Genomic DNA, 20,205 nt, shown 5'->3' on the forward strand with positions numbered 1-20,205 from the left:
ATAATAAATCCTCATCTAAAAATTAATAGAAATAATAAATCCTCATCTAAAAATTAATATGAATAATAAATCCTCATCTAAAGATTAATAGGAATAATCAATCCTCATCTTAAAATCAATATGAATAATCAATCCTCATCTAAAAATTAATAGGAATAATCAATCCTCATCTAAAAATTAATAGGAATAATCAATCCTCATCTAAAAATTAATATGAATAATCAATCCTCATCTAAAAATTAATAGGAATAATCAATCCTCATCTAAAAATTAATAGGAATAATCAATCCTCATCTAAAAATTAATATGAATAATCAATCCTCATCTAAAAATTAATATGAATAATCAATCCTCATCTAAACATTAATAGGAATAATCAATCCTCATCTAAAAATTAATAGGAATAATCAATCCTCATCTAAACATTAATAGGAATAATCAATCCTCATCTAAAAATTAATAGAAATAATCAATCCTCCTCAAAAAATTAATAGGAATAATAAATCCTCATCTAAAAATTAATAGGAATAATAAATCCTCATCTAAAAATTAATAGGAATAATCAATCCTCATCTAAATATTAATAGGAATAATCAATCCTCATCTAAAAATTAATATGAATAATCAATCCTCATCTAAAAATTAATATTAATAATCAATCCTAATCTAAAAATTAATAGGAATAATCAATCCTCATCTAAAAATTCATAGGAATAATAAATCCTCATCAAAAAATTAATAGGAATAATCAATCCTCATTTAAAAATTTATAGGAATAATCAATCCTCATCTAAAAATTAATAGGAATAATAAATCCTCATCTAAAAATTAATAGGAATAATCAATCCTCATCTAAAAATTAATAGGAATAATAAATCCTCATCTAAAAATTAATAGGAATAATCAATCCTCATCTAAAAATTAATATAAATAATCAATCCTCATCTAAAAATTAATAGGAATAATCAATCCTCATCTAAAAATTAATATGAATAATCAATCCTCATCTAAAAATTAATAGGAATAATCAATCCTCATCTAAAAATTAATATGAATAATCAATCCTCATCTAAAAATTAATAGGAATAATAAATCCTCATCTAAAAATTAATAGGAATAATAAATCCTCATCTAAAAATTAATAGGAATAATCAATCCTCATCTAAAAATTAATAGGAATAATAAATCCTCATCTAAAAATTAATAGGAATAATAAACCCTCATCTAAGAATTAATAGGAATAATAAATCCTCATCTAAAAATTAATAGGAATAATCAATCCTCATCTAAAAATTAATAGGAATAATCAATCCTCATCTAAAAATTAATAGGAATAATCAATCCTCATCTAAAAATTAATAGGAATAATAAATCCTCATCTAAAAATTAATAGGAATAATCAATCCTCATCTAAAAATTAATAGGAATAATCAATCTTCATCTAAAAATTAATAGGAATAATAAATCCTCATAAAAAAATTATTAGGAATAATAAATCCACATCTAAAAATTAATAGGAATAATAAATCCTCATCTAAAAATTAATAGGAATAATAAATCCTCATCTAAAAATTAATATGAATAATAAATCCTCATCTAAAAATTAATAGGAATAATCAATCCTCATCTAAAAATTAATAGGAATAATAAATCCTCATCTAAAAATTAATAGAAATAATAAATCCTCATCTAAAAATTAATAGGAATAATAAATCCTCATCTAAAAATTAATAGGAATAATAAATCCTCATCTAAAAATTAATAGGAATAATAAATCCTCATCTAAAAATTAATAGGAATAATAAATCCTCATCTAAAAATTAATAGGAATAATAAATCCTCATCTAAAAATTAATAGGAATAATAAATCCTCATCTAAAAATTAATAGGAATAATCAATCCTCATCTAAAAATTAATAGGAATAATAAATCCTCATCTAAAAATTAATAGGAATAATAAATCCTCATCTAAAAATTAATAGGAATAATAAATCCTCATCTAAAAATTAATAGGAATAATAAACCCTCATCTAAGAATTAATAGGAATAATAAATCCTCATCTAAAAATTAATAGGAATAATCAATCCTCATCTAAAAATTAATAGGAATAATAAATCCTCATCTAAAAATTAATAGGAATAATAAATCCTCATCTAAAAATTAATAGAAATAATAAATCCTCATCTAAAAAGTAATAGGAATAATAAATCCTCATCTAAAAATTAATAGTAATAATAAATCCTCATCTAAAAATTAATAGGAATAATAAATCCTCATCTAAAAATTAATAGGAATAATAAATCCTCATCTAAAAATTAATAGGAATAATCAATCCTCATCTAAAAATTAATAGGAATAATAAATCCTCATCTAAAAATTAATAGGAATAATAAACCCTCATCTAAGAATTAATAGGAATAATAAATCCTCATCTAAAAATTAATAGGAATAATCAATCCTCATCTAAAAATTAATAGGAATAATCAATCCTCATCTAAAAATTAATAGGAATAATCAATCCTCATCTAAAAATTAATAGGAATAATCAATCCTCATCTAAAAATTAATATGAATAATCAATCCTCATCTAAAAATTAATAGGAATAATCAATCCTCATCTAAAAATTAATAGGAATAATCAATCCTCATCTAAAAAATTAATAGGAATAATCAATCCTCATCTACAAATTAATAGGAATAATCAATCCTCATCTAAAAATTAATAGGAACAATCAATCCTCATCTAAGAATTAATAGGAATAATCAATCCTCATCTAAAAATTAATATGAATAATCAATCCTCATCTAAAAATTAATAGGAATAATAAATCCTCATCTAAAAATTAATAGGAATAATAAATCCTCATCTAAAAATTAATAGGAATAATAAATCCTCATCTAAAAATTAATAGGAATAATAAATCCTCATCTAAAAATTAATAGGAATAATCAATCCTCATCTAAAAATTAATATAAATAATCAATCCTCATCTAAAAATTAATAGGAATAATAAATCCTCATCTAAAAATTAATAGGAATAATAAATCCTCATCTAAAAATTAATAGAAATAATAAATCCTCATCTAAAAATTAATAGGAATAATAAATCCTCATCTAAAAATTAATAGGAATAATAAATCCTCATCTAAAAATTAATAGAAATAATCAATCCTCATCTAAAAATTAATATGAATAATAAATCCTCATCTAAAAATTAATAGGAATAATAAATCCTCATCTAAAAATTAATAGGAATAATAAATCCTCATCTAAAAATTAATAGGAATAATAAATCCTCATCTAAAAATTAATAGGAATAATAAATCCTCATCTAAAAATAAATATGAATAATAAATCCTCATCTAAAAATTAATAGAAATAATAAATCCTCATCTAAAAATTAATAGGAATAATAAATCCTCATCTAAAAATTAATAGGAATAATAAATCCTCATCTAAAAATTAATAGGAATAATAAATCCTCATCTAAAAATTAATAGAAATAATAAATCCTCATCTAAAAATTAATATGAATAATAAATCCTCATCTAAAAATTAATAGGAATAATAAATCCTCATCTAAAAATTAATAGGAATAATAAATCCTCATCTAAAAATTAATAGGAATAATAAATCCTCATCTAAAAATTAATAGGAATAATAAATCCTCATCTAAAAATAAATATGAATAATAAATCCTCATCTAAAAATTAATAGAAATAATAAATCCTCATCTAAAAATTAATAGGAATAATAAATCCTCATCTAAAAATTAATAGGAATAATAAATCCTCATCTAAAAATTAATAGGAATAATAAATCCTCATCTAAAAATTAATAGGAATAATAAATCCTCATCTAAAAATTAATAGAAATAATCAATCCTCATCTAAAAATTAATATGAATAATAAATCCTCATCTAAAAATTAATAGGAATAATAAATCCTCATCTAAAAATTAATAGGAATAATAAATCCTCATCTAAAAATTAATAGGAATAATCAATCCTCATCTAAAAATTAATATGAATAATCAATCCTCATCTAAAAATAAATAGGAATAATAAATCCTCATCTAAAAATTAATAGGAATAATCAATCTTCATCTAAAAATTAATAGGAATAATCAATCCTCATCTAAAAATAAATAGAAATAATAAATCCTCATCTAAAAATGAATAGGAATAATCAATCTTCATCTAAAAATTAATAGGAATAATCAATCCTCATCTAAAAATTAATAGAAATAATAAATCCTCATCTAAAAATTAATAGGAATAATCAATCTTCATCTAAAAATTAATAGGAATAATCAATCCTCATCTAAAAATAAATAGAAATAATAAATCCTCATCTAAAAATTAATATTAATAATCAATCCTCATCTAAAAATTAATAGGAATAATCAATCCTCATCTAAAAATTAATAGGAATAATAAATCCTCATCTAAAAATTAATAGAAATAATCAATCTTCATCTAAAAATTAAAAGGAATAATCAATCCTCATCAACAAATTAATAGAAATAATCAATCCTCATCTAAAAATTAATAGGAATAATCAATCCTCATCTAAAAATTAATAGGAATAATCAATCCTCATCTAAAAATTAATAGGAATAATCAATCCTCATCTAAAAATTAATATGAATAATCAATCCTCATCTAAAAATTAATAGGAATAATAAATCCTCATCTAAAAATTAATAGGAATAATAAATCCTCATCTAAAAATTAATAGGAATAATCAATCCTCATCTAAAAATTAATAGGAATAATTAATCCTCATCTAAAAATTAATAGGAATAATCAATCCTCATCTAAAAATTAATAGGAATAATCAATCCTCATCAAAAATAAATAGGAATAATCAATCCTCATCTAAAAATTAATAGGAATAATCAATCCCCATCTAAAAATTAATAGGAATAATTAATCCTCATCTAAAAATTAATAGGAATAATTAATCATCATCTAAAAATTAATAGGAATAATAAATCCTCATCTAAAAATTAATAGGAATAATCAATCCTCATCTAAAAATTAATAGGAATAATCAATCCTCATCTAAAAATTAATAGGAATAATAAATCCTCATCAAAAAATTTATAGGAATAATAACTCCTCATCTAAAAATTAATAGGAATAATAAATCCTCATCTAAAAATTAATAGGAATAATCAATCTTCATCTAAAAATTAATAGGAATAATCAATCCTCATCTAAAAATTAATAGAAATAATAAATCCTCATCTAAAAATTAATAGGAATAATCAATCTTCATCTAAAAATTAATAGGAATAATAAATCCTCATCTAAAAATTAATAGAAATAATAAATCCTCATCTAAAAATTAATAGGAATAATCAATCTTCATCTAAAAATTAATAGGAATAATCAATCCTCATCTAAAAATTAATAGGAATAATCAATCTTCATCTAAAAATTAATAGGAATAATCAATCCTCATCTAAAAATTAATAGGAATAATAAATCCTCATCTAAAAATTAATAGAAATAATCAATCTTCATCTAAAAACTAATAGGAATAATCAATCCTCATCTAAAAATTAATAGGAATAATAAATCCTCATGTAAAAATTAATAGGAATAATCAATCTTCATCTAAAAATTTATAGGAATAATAAATCCTCATCTAAAAATTAATAGAAATAATAAATCCTCATCTAAAAATTAATATGAATAATAAATCCTCATCTAAAGATTAATAGGAATAATCAATCCTCATCTAAAAATAAATAGGAATAATAAATCCTCATCTAAAAATTAATAGGAATAATCAATCTTCATCTAAAAATTAATAGGAATAATCAATCCTCATCTAAAAATTAATAGGAATAATCAATCTTCATCTAAAAATTAATAGGAATAATCAATCCTCATCTAAAAATTAATAGGAATAATAAATCCTCATCTAAAAATTAATAGAAATAATCAATCTTCATCTAAAAATTAATAGGAATAATCAATCCTCATATAAAAATTTATAGGAATAATAAATCCTCATCTAAAAATTAATAGGAATAATCAATCTTCATCTAAAAATTAATAGGAATAATCAATCCTACTCTAAAAATTAATATGAATAATAAATCCTCATCTAAAGATTAATAGAAATAATCAATCCTCATCTAAAAATTAATAGGAATAATAAATCCTCATCTAAAAATTAATATGAATAATCAATCCTCATCTAAAAATTAATAGGAATAATAAATCCTCATCTAAAAATTAATAGGAATAATCAATCCTCATCTAAAAATTAATATGAATAATAAATACTCATCTAAAAATTAATATGAATAATAAATCCTCATCTAAAAATAAATATGAATAATAAATCCTCATCTAAAAATTAATAGGAATAATCAATCCTCATCTAAAAATTAATATGAATAATAAATCCTCATCTAAAAATTAATATGAATAATAAATCCTCATCTAAAAATAAATATGAATAATCAATTCTCATCTAAAAATTAATAGGAATAATCAATCCTCATCTAAAAATTAATAGGAATAATAAATCCTCATCTAAAAATAAATATGAATAATCAATCCTCATCTAAAAATTAATAGGAATAATCAATCCTCATCTAAAAATTAATAGGAATAATAAATCCTCATCTAAAAATTAATAGGAATAATAAATCCTCATCTAAAAATTAATAGGAATAATAAATCCTCATCTAAAAATTAATATGAATAATAAATCCTCATCTAAAAATTAATATGAATAATAAATCCTCATCTAAAAATTAATATGAATAATCAATCCTCATCTAAAAATTAATATGAATAATAAATCCTCATCTAAAAATTAATATGAATAATAAATCCTCATCTAAAAATAAATATGAATAATCAATTCTCATCTAAAAATTAATATGAATAATAAATCCTCATCTAAAAATTAATAGGAATAATAAATCCTCATCTAAAAATTAATAGGAATAATAAATCCTAATCTAAAAATTAATATGAATAATCAATCCTCATCAAAAATAAATAGGAATAATCAATCCTCATCTAAAAATTAATATGAATAATCAATCCTTATCTAAAAATTAATATGAATAATAAATCCTCATCAAAAAATTTATAGGAATAATAAATCCTCATCTAAAAATTAATAGTAATAATAAATCCTCATCAAAAAATTAATAGGAATAATAAATCCTCATCTAAAAATTAATATGAATAATAAATCCTCATCTAAAAATTAATAGAAATAATCAATCCTCATCTAAAAATTAATAGAAATAATCAATCCTCATCTAAAAATTAATAGGAGTAATAAACTCTCATCTAAAAATTAATAGGAATAATTAATCCTCATCTAAAAATTAATAGGAATAATTAATCCTCATCTAAAAATTAATAGGAATAATAAATCCTCATCTAAAAATTAATAGGAATAATAAATCCTCATCTAAGAATTAATAGGAATAATAAATCCTCATCTAAAAATTAATAGGAATAATTAATCCTCATCTAAAAATTAATATGAATAATCAATCCTCATCTAAAAATAAATAGGAATAATAAATCCTCATCTAAAAATTAATAGGAATAATCAATCTTCATCTAAAAATTAATAGGAATAATCAATCCTCATCTAAAAATAAATAGAAATAATAAATCCTCATCTAAAAATTAATAGGAATAATCAATCTTCATCTAAAAATTAATAGGAATAATCAATCCTCATCTAAAAATTAATAGAAATAATAAATCCTCATCTAAAAATTAATAGGAATAATCAATCTTCATCTAAAAATTAATAGGAATAATCAATCCTCATCTAAAAATAAATAGAAATAATAAATCCTCATCTAAAAATTAATAGGAATAATCAATCCTCATCTAAAAATTTATAGGAATAATAAATCCTCATCTAAAAATTAATAGAAATAATCAATCTTCATCTAAAAATTAAAAGGAATAATCAATCCTCATCAACAAATTAATAGAAATAATCAATCCTCATCTAAAAATTAATAGGAATAATAAATCCTCATCTAAAAATTAATATGAATAATCAATCCTCATCTAAAAATTAATAGGAATAATCAATCCTCATCTAAAAATTAATATGAATAATCAATCCTCATCTAAAAATTAATAGAAATAATCAATCCTCATCTAAAAATAAATAGGAATAATAAATCCTCATCTAAAAATTAATAGGAATAATCAATCCTCATCTAAAAATTAATATGAATAATAAATCCTCATCTAAAGATTAATAGAAATAATCAATCCTCATCTAAAAATTAATAGGAATAATAAATCCTCATCTAAAAATTAATAGGAATAATAAATCCTCATCTAAAAATTAATAGAAATAATCAATCCTCATCTAAAAATTAATAGGAATAATCAATCCTCATCTAAAAATTTATAGGAATAATCAATCCTCATCTAAAGATTAATAGAAATAATCAATCCTCATCTAAAAATTAATAGGAATAATCAATCCTCATCTAAAAATTAATAGGAATAATAAATCCTCATCTAAAGATTAATAGAAATAATCAATCCTCATCTAAAGATTAATAGAAATAATCAATCCTCATCTAAAAATTAATAGGAATAATCAATCCTCATCTAAAAATTAATAGGAATAATAAATCCTCATCTAAAAATTAATAGAAATAATCAATCCTCATCTAAAAATTAATAGGAATAATCAATCCTCATCTAAAAATTAATATGAATAATGAATCCTCATCTAAAGATTAATAGAAATAATCAATCCTCATCTAAAAATTAATAGGAATAATCAATCCTCATCTAAAAATAAATATGAATAATCAATCCTCATCTAAAAATTAATAGGAATAATAAATCCTCATCTAAAAATTAATAGGAATAATAAATTCTCATCTAAAAATTAATAGGAATATATAATCCTCATCTAAAAATTAATAGGAATAATCAATCCTCATCTAAAAATTAATAGGAATAATAAATCCTCATCTAAAAATAAATATGAATAATAAATCCTCATCTAAAAATAAATAGGAATAATAAATCCTCATCTAAAAATTAATAGGAATAATAAATCCTCATCTAAAAATAAATAGGAATAATAAATCCTCATCTAAAAATTAATAGGAATAATCAATCTTCATCTAAAAATTAATAGGAATAATCAATCCTCATCTAAAAATTAATAGGAATAATCAATCTTCATCTAAAAATTAATAGGAATAATCAATCCTCATCTAAAAATTAATAGGAATAATAAATCCTCATCTAAAAATTAATAGAAATAATCAATCTTCATCTAAAAATTAATAGGAATAATCAATCCTCATATAAAAATTAATAGGAATAATAAATCCTCATCTAAAAATTAATAGGAATAATCAATCTTCATCTAAAAATTAATAGGAATAATCAATCCTCATCTAAAAATTAATATGAATAATAAATCCTCATCTAAAGATTAATAGAAATAATCAATCCTCATCTAAAAATTAATAGGAATAATAAATCCTCATCTAAAAATTAATATGAATAATCAATCCTCATCTTAAAATTAATAGGAATAATAAATCCTCATCTAAAAATTAATAGGAATAATCAATCCTCATCTAAAAATTAATAGGAATAATAAATACTCATCTAAAAATAAATATGAATAATCAATCCTCATCTAAAAATTAATAGGAATAATCAATCCTCATCTAAAAATTAATAGGAATAATCAATCCTCATCTAAAAATTAATAGGAATAATAAATACTCATCTAAAAATAAATATGAATAATCAATCCTCATCTAAAAATTAATAGGAATAATCAATCCTCATATAGAAATTAATAGGAATAATCAATCCTCATCTAAAAATTAATAGGAATAATAAATCCTCATCTAAAAATTAATAGGAATAATCAATCTTCATCTAAAAATTAATAGGAATAATCAATCCTCATCTAAAAATTAATATGAATAATAAATCCTCATCTAAAGATTAATAGAAATAATCAATCCTCATCTAAAAATTAATATGAATAATAAATCCTCATCTAAAAATTAATATGAATAATAAATCCTCATCTAAAAATTAATATGAATAATCAATCCTCATCTAAAAATTAATAGGAATAATCAATCCTCATCTAAAAATTAATAGGAATAATAAATACTCATCTAAAAATAAATATGAATAATCAATCCTCATCTAAAAATTAATAGGAATAATCAATCCTCATCTAAAAATTAATAGGAATAATCAATCCTCATCTAAAAATTAATATGAATAATAAATCCTCATCTAAAAATAAATATGAATAATCAATCCTCATCTAAAAATTAATATGAATAATAAATCCTCATCTAAAAATTAATAGGAATAATAAATCCTCATCTAAAAATTAATATGAATAATCAATCCTCATCTAAAAATTAATAGGAATAATAAATCCTCATCTAAAAATTAATAGGAATAATCAATCCTCATCTAAAAATTAATAGGAATAATAAATCCTCATCTAAAAATTAATAGGAATAATAAATCCTCATCTAAAAATTAATATGAATAATCAATCCTCATCTAAAAATTAATAGGAATAATAAATCCTCATCTAAAAATTAATAGGAATAATAAATACTCATCTAAAAATTAATATGAATAATCAATCCTCATCTAAAAATTAATAGGAATAATAAATCCTCATCTAAAAATTAATATGAATAATAAATCCTCATCTAAAAATTAATATGAATAATAAATCCTCATCTAAAAATTAATATGAATAATAAATCCTCATCTAAAAATTAATAGGAATAATAAATCCTCATCTAAAAATTAATATGAATAATCAATCCTCATCTAAAAATTAATAGGAATAATAAATCCTCATCTAAAAATTAATAGGAATAATAAATACTCATCTAAAAATTAATATGAATAATCAATCCTCATCTAAAAATTAATAGGAATAATAAATCCTCATCTAAAAATTAATAGGAATAATAAATCCTCATCTAAAAATTAATATGAATAATAAATCCTCATCTAAAAATTAATAGGAATAATAAATCCTCATCTAAAAATTAATAGGAATAATAAATACTCATCTAAAAATAAATATGAATAATAAATCCTCATCTAAAAATTAATATGAATAATAAATCCTCATCTAAAAATTAATAGGAATAATAAATCCTCATCTAAAAATTAATAGGAATAATAAATCCTCATCTAAAAATTAATAGGAATAATAAATCCTCATCTAAAAATTAATAGGAATAATAAATACTCATCTAAAAATTAATATGAATAATAAATCCTCATCTAAAAATTAATAGGAATAATAAATACTCATCTAAAAATTAATAGGAATAATCAATCCTCATCTAAAAATTAATAGGAATAATAAATACTATTCTAAAAATTAATAGGAATAATAAATACTCATCTAAAAATTAATAGGAATAATAAATCCTCATCTAAAAATTAATATGAATAATAAATCCTCATCTAAAAATTAATATGAATAATAAATCCTCATCTAAAAATTAATAGGAATAATAAATCCTCATCTAAAAATTAATAGGAATAATAAATCCTCATCTAAAAATTAATATGAATAATAAATCCTCATCTAAAAATTAATAGGAATAATAAATACTCATCTAAAAATAAATATCAATAATCAATCCTCATCTAAAAATTAATATGAATAATAAATCCTCATCTTAAAATTAATAGGAATAATAAATCCTCATCTAAAAATTAATAGGAATAATAAATCCTCATCTAAAAATTAATATGAATAATAAATCCTCATCTAAAAATTAATAGGAATAATAAATCCTCATCTAAAAATTAATAGGAATAATAAATCCTCATCTAAAAATTAATATGAATAATCAATCCTCATCTAAAAATTAATATGAATAATAAATCCTCATCTAAAAATTAATAGGAATAATCAATCCTCATCTAAAAATTAATAGGAATAATAAATCCTCATCTAAAAATTAATATGAATAATAAATCCTCATCTAAAAATTAATATGAATAATAAATCCTCATCAAAAAATTAATATGAATAATAAATCCTCATCAAAAAATTAATATGAATAATAAATCCTCATCTAAAAATTAATAGGAATAATAAATCCTCATCAAAAAATTAATATGAATAATAAATCCTCATCAAAAAATTAATATGAATAATCAATCCTCATCTAAAAATTAATATGAATAATCAATCCTCATCTAAAAATTAATAGGAATAATAAATCCTCATCTAAAAATTAATATGAATAATCAATCCTCATCAAAAAATTAATAGGAATAATCAATCCTCATCTAAAAATTAATATGAATAATCAATCCTCATCTAAAAATTAATATGAATAATAAATCCTCATCTAAAAATTAATAGAAATAATAAATCCTCATCAAAAAATTAATAGGAATAATCAATCCTCATCTAAAAATTAATATGAATAATAAATCCTAATCTAAAAATTAATAGGAATAATAAATCCTCATCTAAAAATTAATAGGAATAATAAATTCTCATCTAAAAATTAATATGAATAATAAATCCTAATCTAAAAATTAATATGAATAATAAATCCTAATCTAAAAATTAATATGAATAATAAATCCTAATCTAAAAATTAATAGGAATAATAAATCCTTATCAAAAAATTAATAGGAATAATAAATCCTCATCTAAAAATTAATAGGAATAATAAATCCTCATCAAAAAATTAATAGGAATAATAAATCCTAATCTAAAAATTAATAGGAATAATAAATCCTCATCAAAAAATTAATAGGAATAATAAATCCTCATCAAAAAATTAATATGAATAATAAATCCTCATCAAAAAATTAATAGGAATAATAAATCCTCATCAAAAAATTAATATGAATAATCAATCCTCATCTAAAAATTAATAGGAATAATAAATCCTCATCTAAAAATTAATAGGAATAATAAATCCTCATCTAAAAATTAATATGAATAATCAATCCTCATCTAAAAATTAATAGGAATAATAAATCCTCATCTAAAAATTAATAGGAATAATAAATCCTCATCTAAAAATTAATAGGAATAATAAATCCTCATCTAAAAATTAATATGAATAATAAATCCTCATCAAAAAATTAATAGGAATAATAAATCCTCATCTAAAAATTAATAGGAATAATCAATCCTCATCTAAAAATTAATATGAACAATAAATCCTCATCAAAAAATTAATAGGAATAATCAATCCTCATCTAAAAATTAATAGGAATAATAAATCCTCATCTAAAAATTAATAGGAATAATAAATCCTCATCTAAAAATTAATATGAATAATCAATCCTCATCTAAAAATTAATATGAATAATCAATCCTCATCTAAAAAGTTCCCAAATCAATTCTTACTTTTTTTAATGTTTTTAAATTGGTTTTTAAATTTGTTTTTATTCAATTTTCATCCCAAACAAGGTGCAGTGCCACTTTGAAGCAGGGGGCTACTATCAGGGACTTCATTATGAAGGGAGATTAGTAGAAAGATATTATTTTTATTGCGGACTATTAGTCTCATTTATATTAGTTTTTTTTTTTTATCTTTTTTTTTTTTTGGATTGGTTTGTTTATTCACAACGTTTCGGCCAACTATTTCTCTGGCCTTCGTCAGGTCGTAACCGCGACGGATAGGAACTTCGAATCTCCTAACTGCATTCTCAGCCATCACTACTATCCGTAGTTGTTGTCGTCTCACCACATTTTGACCAATTAACCTCTGGCACGCTGTGGGTGGGATTGAAACCGCTATCTTCAGACAATGCTCATCTGGAACTGTAGAGATTCAATGTCTCTATCAACTGCGCCACCGCCCCGAAGGCTGATCAAGGTTTTCTTTGATCTTATAAATCCACGTTTATTTATTATCTGATCTTCCATAGTCGGGTCCGTACCGATTTGTATATATATATATTATTCCTTAATTGGAATTCATTTTTTGAGATGAGCATTATATATTAAATAATAAAAAAATAAATTAAAAAAAAATAAAAAAAATAATTAAATAAATAAAAAAAAAATTAAAAAAATTAAAAAAAAAAAAAAAAGAGAAAAAAAAACAACAACTAATAAAGATGAGATTAATAGTCCGAAATAAAAATAAATTAATATATAATGCTCATCTCAAAAAATGAATTCCAATTAAGGAATAATATATGAGTAGAAAGATGTTTGTTCACATTACACTTGAACTTCTGCATATCAGTGCAGTTGAGAAAGCAGAATCCCGGAAGGGAGTTCCAAAGACTTGCAGTTCTGGGGAAGAAACTATTGGAGTAAAAGGCTTTCTTGCACCTAGGGATCTCTACTGTAAAGGGATGAGACTTAGTAGCTTGTCGGGTTTGTCGGGGGTAGTTACGTCGGGGAGGTACAAGTGTTTTCAGTTCGTCAGAGCATTCACCATTACTTACTTAGAACTTCTACCCAATCATGACTTATAGAATGAGAGCAAGGTATTTCCATGGATTAAATAAATTTAAATTCTAAATTCCATGCATTCAACAGAAAGATGCCAGAGTTTGAAAAGATATGTCTAAAAAAATGGTTGAAGGTAACATCGATGGAAAACATTATGAAAATAGTACGCAAGATGAGAACAGTATTCCAAAGAGTCAAAATAATATGAATAAATTTGTTAAATAATTCAAAGTGATGAAGTAAAATTTTTGCTTTCGACATCATTATTTGTAATATACAAACATTATATCTATTCCTCATAGATTTTATTTTAACTTCCCCAAAATCAAGTGCTCAGATTGAATAATGAGTATTATTGGTTTCCTCATAAAATTTTACCCTTGAAAAGTCAAGTTGAATCTTGTTACAGGGCTTTATAAATAAAATAGAATTAAGTAAAATGTCTTTTGCTGTTTATGATGTATGTTTTTTCCAGAGATGTAAACTTTTATCCAATTTGCTCAGACGTCACTAGTGTATTATGGTCGTTTATGTAGTACTTCCATTGGGCGATGGGTAGAATGAAATTGTTTTTAAAAAAGGATGGCTTGCCATGGATTTTAAGCAAATATTTTTTCAGTCAACAAAATTCGGACGTTTATTTTTTTTTTTACAAATAATGTTTTGTGATTGGTATGAAAAGTTAATTTCAACATAATTTTAGTATTTTTTTTATTTTTTATTTTTTTTTTTACTTTCTTGCCACCTCAACACTCTCTTTTAAAATAACAAGTTTTTTAGGCTTGCGAGCATGCTGAAAACGAATATCACATTTAAGATCAGTAGTTTTCTGGATATTAAGACCTTTATTATCCAATGTAATCCATTATGTTTTTACTGGAGGCCATGTTTTTTTCCCAACTGGAAAATACTAATGTGCATGCGTGTTATAAAACATCCCATCCTTCCCATGTTAAGAATGATGAATGCAACTGACATTTATTAAGTAATTAATACATTGTGAAAAATGTTTTATTATCCAGAAAACTACTTGTCTGCTCCAAATTTGAATGTAGTATTCGTTTTCAGCATACCTGAAAATTTATAAAAGTCATCATTTTAAAGGTGGAAAGAAAGTATAAATTTACCATAATTTTTAACAGCATTTCAATAAAAATGGTAGGAATTTTCGGGTGATTTAATCAAGTTTAAAATATTCTAGTCTATTGAAATTTTGAATGCGATGAGAGGGGAGAAAGATTCATTTCCTAATGTCTTCAGTAGCTCTTTTTTAAATTATCTCCAAGTTGTATATTGCTTTCTCTCATGAGGCAAAAACCTTATCCTTCATCGTTTTTTTTTTTTTTTAAATCCATTTTAATATTGTCTTTTTTCTGATTTGATTTTCATCCCAATTGATGAAAATGGTCAGCTATTGTATTGGATGAGATTAATTATTCAAATTTTTGTTTTTCAGTGTGGTCAAGAGATATGGAAGTAAATTTTTTTTTTTTTTTTTGATATTTCCAGTATAATTTTTTCTTTTTCCTCACTTTTTTTCTTTTGTTTCAAAATTTTGAAAACAAAACAAAACAAACAAAAAAAAAACAGACCTTGGTTCTTCTTCAGAATCCCCCCCCCCCCATATTAAAAAACAAAGATGAAGAAAAATTTGTTTGATGTACGTATATGTGACAAAACGAAGATATCATATTCCAAAAATCATGTAAATTGACCAAGTAGTTTTATTTTTATAAAGAAAATCATTTTTAAGTGATTGAAGGGGATTTGAAGGCATTATAACACAAATCTAATAAGTATAACGCATTGTTGAGTTATCTCCCTTTGTTTCTTGAAATTTTCTTTTTCAAAATGGTCGGGGTTGAGATATAGTCATTTCTCATAAAATCTGATTTTCTTTATAAAACTAAAACCACTTAATTAATTTACATGATTTCTGGAATATGATATTTTTTGTTTCGCCTCGGGTACGTAGATCATAGAGATTTTTTTTTTTTTTTTTTTTAATATAGAGGAAATTTTGGACAAGAATTGAAACTTATTTGGACCAAGTTAAGAGGAATAACTCTTAGTTTATGTAGCTCTCTAACACAGGAGAGTTCCTTAAGAAAACCTACATAACAAAAGAAAAAATGGTCATCAAAACTGCTAGCCTTTCCATTGTAATCTGTAAATTATTCTTCTTATTACAACAAAATTATAAAAAAACAATGTTTACATTTTTTTTTATCTGAAAATTAAAGGTTGTTATCCAGAGTTCAACCTAATTAATAAAAAAATAAAGAAAAATCTTTATGATGTACCTACCCATCACTGAAAGAAAATGTCATATTCCAAAAATAATGTAAATTTATCAGGTAGTTTTTTTTTTTTTATAGAAGATAATGTTTTAGGATTTTTAATGATTTTAATTGGAAATTGTAACTATTAACAAGGCTGATTTTCACCTCGATAGTTTGAATTGAGTTGTCAGTTGTTTTATTTATTAAAGACTAGTCTGGGTGCTCAGCATTGCCCGAGTGTTTGGAGGTGTGTGTTAAGCACAAAAAAAAAAAAAATAAAGTGATAGCAGGCAGGCTCGAACATGTACCGTGAAAGAGGAAAAGAACACGAAAAAAAAAAAGTGACATCTTTATCGTTGTGTCCATCACCAAACCGGAAGTGGCGAAGGTTTAAATTAAGACTAGTCAATCGAAAAGAGGGGGTGACTTTCGACAATATCAGCGAAAAAAGCGACCCCTCCCTGTAGAAAAGTGCCCAGTTGAGGGTGAAAGAATTAATGTTTTTAGCTAATTTTTCGATATTTGTTGTCTGAAGGGTCGAGCTTCAAAATGATACCAATCTCGTGAAAATCTGTTGCCTCTGTCAAAAGTTTTAGGCAGACATAGATACATACATAAATACATACATTTAAACAAACAGGTGAGAATTATAGGTGGCAAAGCGAGACACACCATATTCGGTTCTTCATAAAATTTAATTTTCTTAGTTAAATTGATCAAGTAGATTTTTTTTTATGTGATTTTTGACTATGATGTTTTTGTTCCTTGACAGATATGTACATAAAGATTTTTCTGTATTTTTTTTTTTTTTTTTAATTGGGTTGAATTCGTGATAAAAAACCAAATTAAATGAAGGATTTAATTTTTTTTTTTTTTTTTTTTTCCTTCCTTTCATTTTGCTTGGATTTTTTGTTTTTTAATCAGAAATTTTTTTTATTATTATTCCAGCTTAATCGGTTTTGAAGATGAACTCCGTAAAGAACAGCGTGAAATTGAACGTCTCGTCTCACAGAAACAAATGGTTATTGAAGCTCAGGAACGGCAGATTCAAACACTTGACTCAACCAACAGCAAACTGATGTGTGCCCTGAATCAACTGAAAGAACGCTGCCATACAAATCCCTTACGGAATGGATTGACGGCCCAACCCTCAACCAAAGTCGGTACAGACTTTGCAGACTACAAGAGTAGTGCCTGCTAAAAAATAAAATGAACATAGTTTTATATATATATATATATATATATATATATATATATATATATATATACTCACACACACACACACACACAAAAAACACACTTTTCTTGGAAAACAAATATTGCACATAAAACATTAAAACCATGGCTACGGAAAATTCTCTTGGAATTTTGGAGGTAACGGTTTCTGTCTCCAGATGGAGATACGCAATGTATCTATGTACACAGAATGTATGTCCAAAAAATGTTTGCTGTAAAAGAATGAGAAATACGTTTTATTTATAAATTTCAATTTAAAAATTTTTTTTTATTTGATGGACTTGTTAGCTGGACATATGTAATACAAGAATTCATAAACACATTAAATGAAACGTTCTGAAATTGAATTCGTTGTATTCGACAGGAAAATCCGCTTCTATGTATTTATATTCACCATGTTTTGTTGAGTATCGCTTTCCAGATTGTATGGTTAATATACACGGAAAAAAGAAACGCGTCTTCCTGTTTAATACAAGGTGTCAGATTTCAGGGTTTTTACTAATAATCCATTATAAAAAAATATAAATATGTTCTTGTCCAGAATTCTCCTATATATTAAAAAACAAAAATAAAGAAAAAAATCTGTATGATGTATGTACCTATGACAAAATGAACATATCATATTCCAAAAATCATGTAATTATTTTTTATAAAGAAAAGCATTTTTAAGTGATTAATGAGAATTCCTAGGCATTACAACATAATCTAATAAGTATTAATTCTGGTTGAGTTATCTCCCTTTGTTTTTTGTAATTGTTTTCAAAAATGGCGGGTACACGGTCACTCCTCAGATACTCATAAAATTTGATTTTTTTATTTAAAAATAAAACTACTTGATCAATTTATTTGATTTTTGGAATATGGCATTTTTCGTTTTGTCACATATATGTATATCATAGAGATTTTTTTTTTCTTTTTTTTTAATATAAGGGAAATTCTGGAAAAGAACTTATAATTCTTTTCTTTTTGGAAGAGACAAAAAATAATTCTTGAAACAAAAAACGAAAACAAATAAAATAAACTTAATTTTCTGGAACCTTTTTGGACAATCCCTTCTTCAGCCTTAGTTTGTTTTTGTTTTTTTTTTAAACTTATTTTATCATAAGGTGATTGTAAACACCCCCCACCCCACCCCGGAGAGGGACAAGAAAGAATGACTTGTTTTTCTTTAAAAAAATATAAAAAAAATATTTAAAAAAAAAAAAAATTTCAGTTGTGAAGAATGAAATATTCAATTTTTTTAAACTTATTTTAATTTAGTTCATTATTTAAAAAAAAAAAAAAAAATGAACTAAATTAAGAAATTTCAAAACGTTCCTTTCTCCAACCAGATTTAAATTCAATTCTTAACTCTTTTCTAGACAAAAAAAAAAAAAAAAAGAGAGGAGGGGAATTCTCTGCTGGTGACATGAAAAAAAAAAAAAAAAATGTCAAAATTGGAACTTGTTCTCTATTCTCTTTACCTTGGGTGATTTCATCGGTTGTTTATTTGAAAAGAAACCTTATTTAATCATAAAAGATTCCTTGATATTCCAACCCATAGAAAAACATGAAATTCGTTTCAAAAGGAGAAAAATCTGAAAGAAGTGGAGACATTAGTGAGTTTTTGAATCTGATGATCTATATTATACTTGTCTTTGTCTGTTCCACTTTTTTTCTTTTTTTGATCCGATCTGGCTGAAATTTTGCGGAACCTTTGTTATGATAAGGTGCAGTGAACTAAGTATTATGATATCTGTTCGATGCACAGTTAGGGATTAATAGGGATTATTATTTAATGCAAAAGTGAGCATAAATGTAATCATATTCAACCATAATTTTCGCATAAAGCACTCGTTCTAAGTCAACGGGCTATAACTTTGGCCCAGTTTTAACCGTTTTATGTCTCGTTTCCAATAAATATTTTTTGGTTCTTCATTATTGTAGCGAAATTCAAAAAAAATAAAATATTCAATTTCAAATGAAACTAATGGTATCTACTGAATTGTCATGTCGCAGAAATGAAAATATCCAAAAATTACAAAAAATGGTGAAGTAAAAAAAATTATTAATGGAAACAGTCTTTGAAGACATTTATCGAAAATTAAGTTTTGCTAAGTTTGTCAAAAAATTTTCAGTTTACAGAAAAGATTTGCCTCCCTTTTGTTGCAATTTGAATCCTCTGGTTTTATTTATTTATTTTTTTTGTGCAAAAT

At 22.8% G+C, this 20,205-nt stretch overlaps 1 protein-coding gene across 25 annotated transcripts in view; it reads left to right on the forward strand.

The window, feature by feature from the left end:
- LOC145248122 (disabled homolog 2-interacting protein-like) overlaps positions 1 to 18,058 on the forward strand; it is a 1,344,959-nt gene extending 1,326,901 nt beyond the window's left edge. For 24 of the 25 annotated variants that reach the window (XM_080109927.1, XM_080109924.1, XM_080109911.1 and 21 more), the window contains one exon: positions 17,723 to 18,058. In XM_080109927.1, the coding sequence (XP_079966053.1) occupies positions 17,723 to 17,975 (253 nt within the window). In that variant the 3' untranslated portion in view covers positions 17,976 to 18,058. The remainder of the gene's footprint in view (positions 1 to 17,722) is intronic. The other variant, XM_080109921.1, reaches the window with a different exon arrangement.
- Positions 18,059 to 20,205: the final 2,147 nt, after the last annotated feature.

Source organism: Euprymna scolopes, chromosome 26 (assembly GCF_053919585.1).
Source record: "Euprymna scolopes isolate OS-2025 chromosome 26, ASM5391958v1, whole genome shotgun sequence".
In the NCBI taxonomy this organism is placed as follows: domain Eukaryota; kingdom Metazoa; phylum Mollusca; class Cephalopoda; order Sepiida; family Sepiolidae; genus Euprymna; species Euprymna scolopes.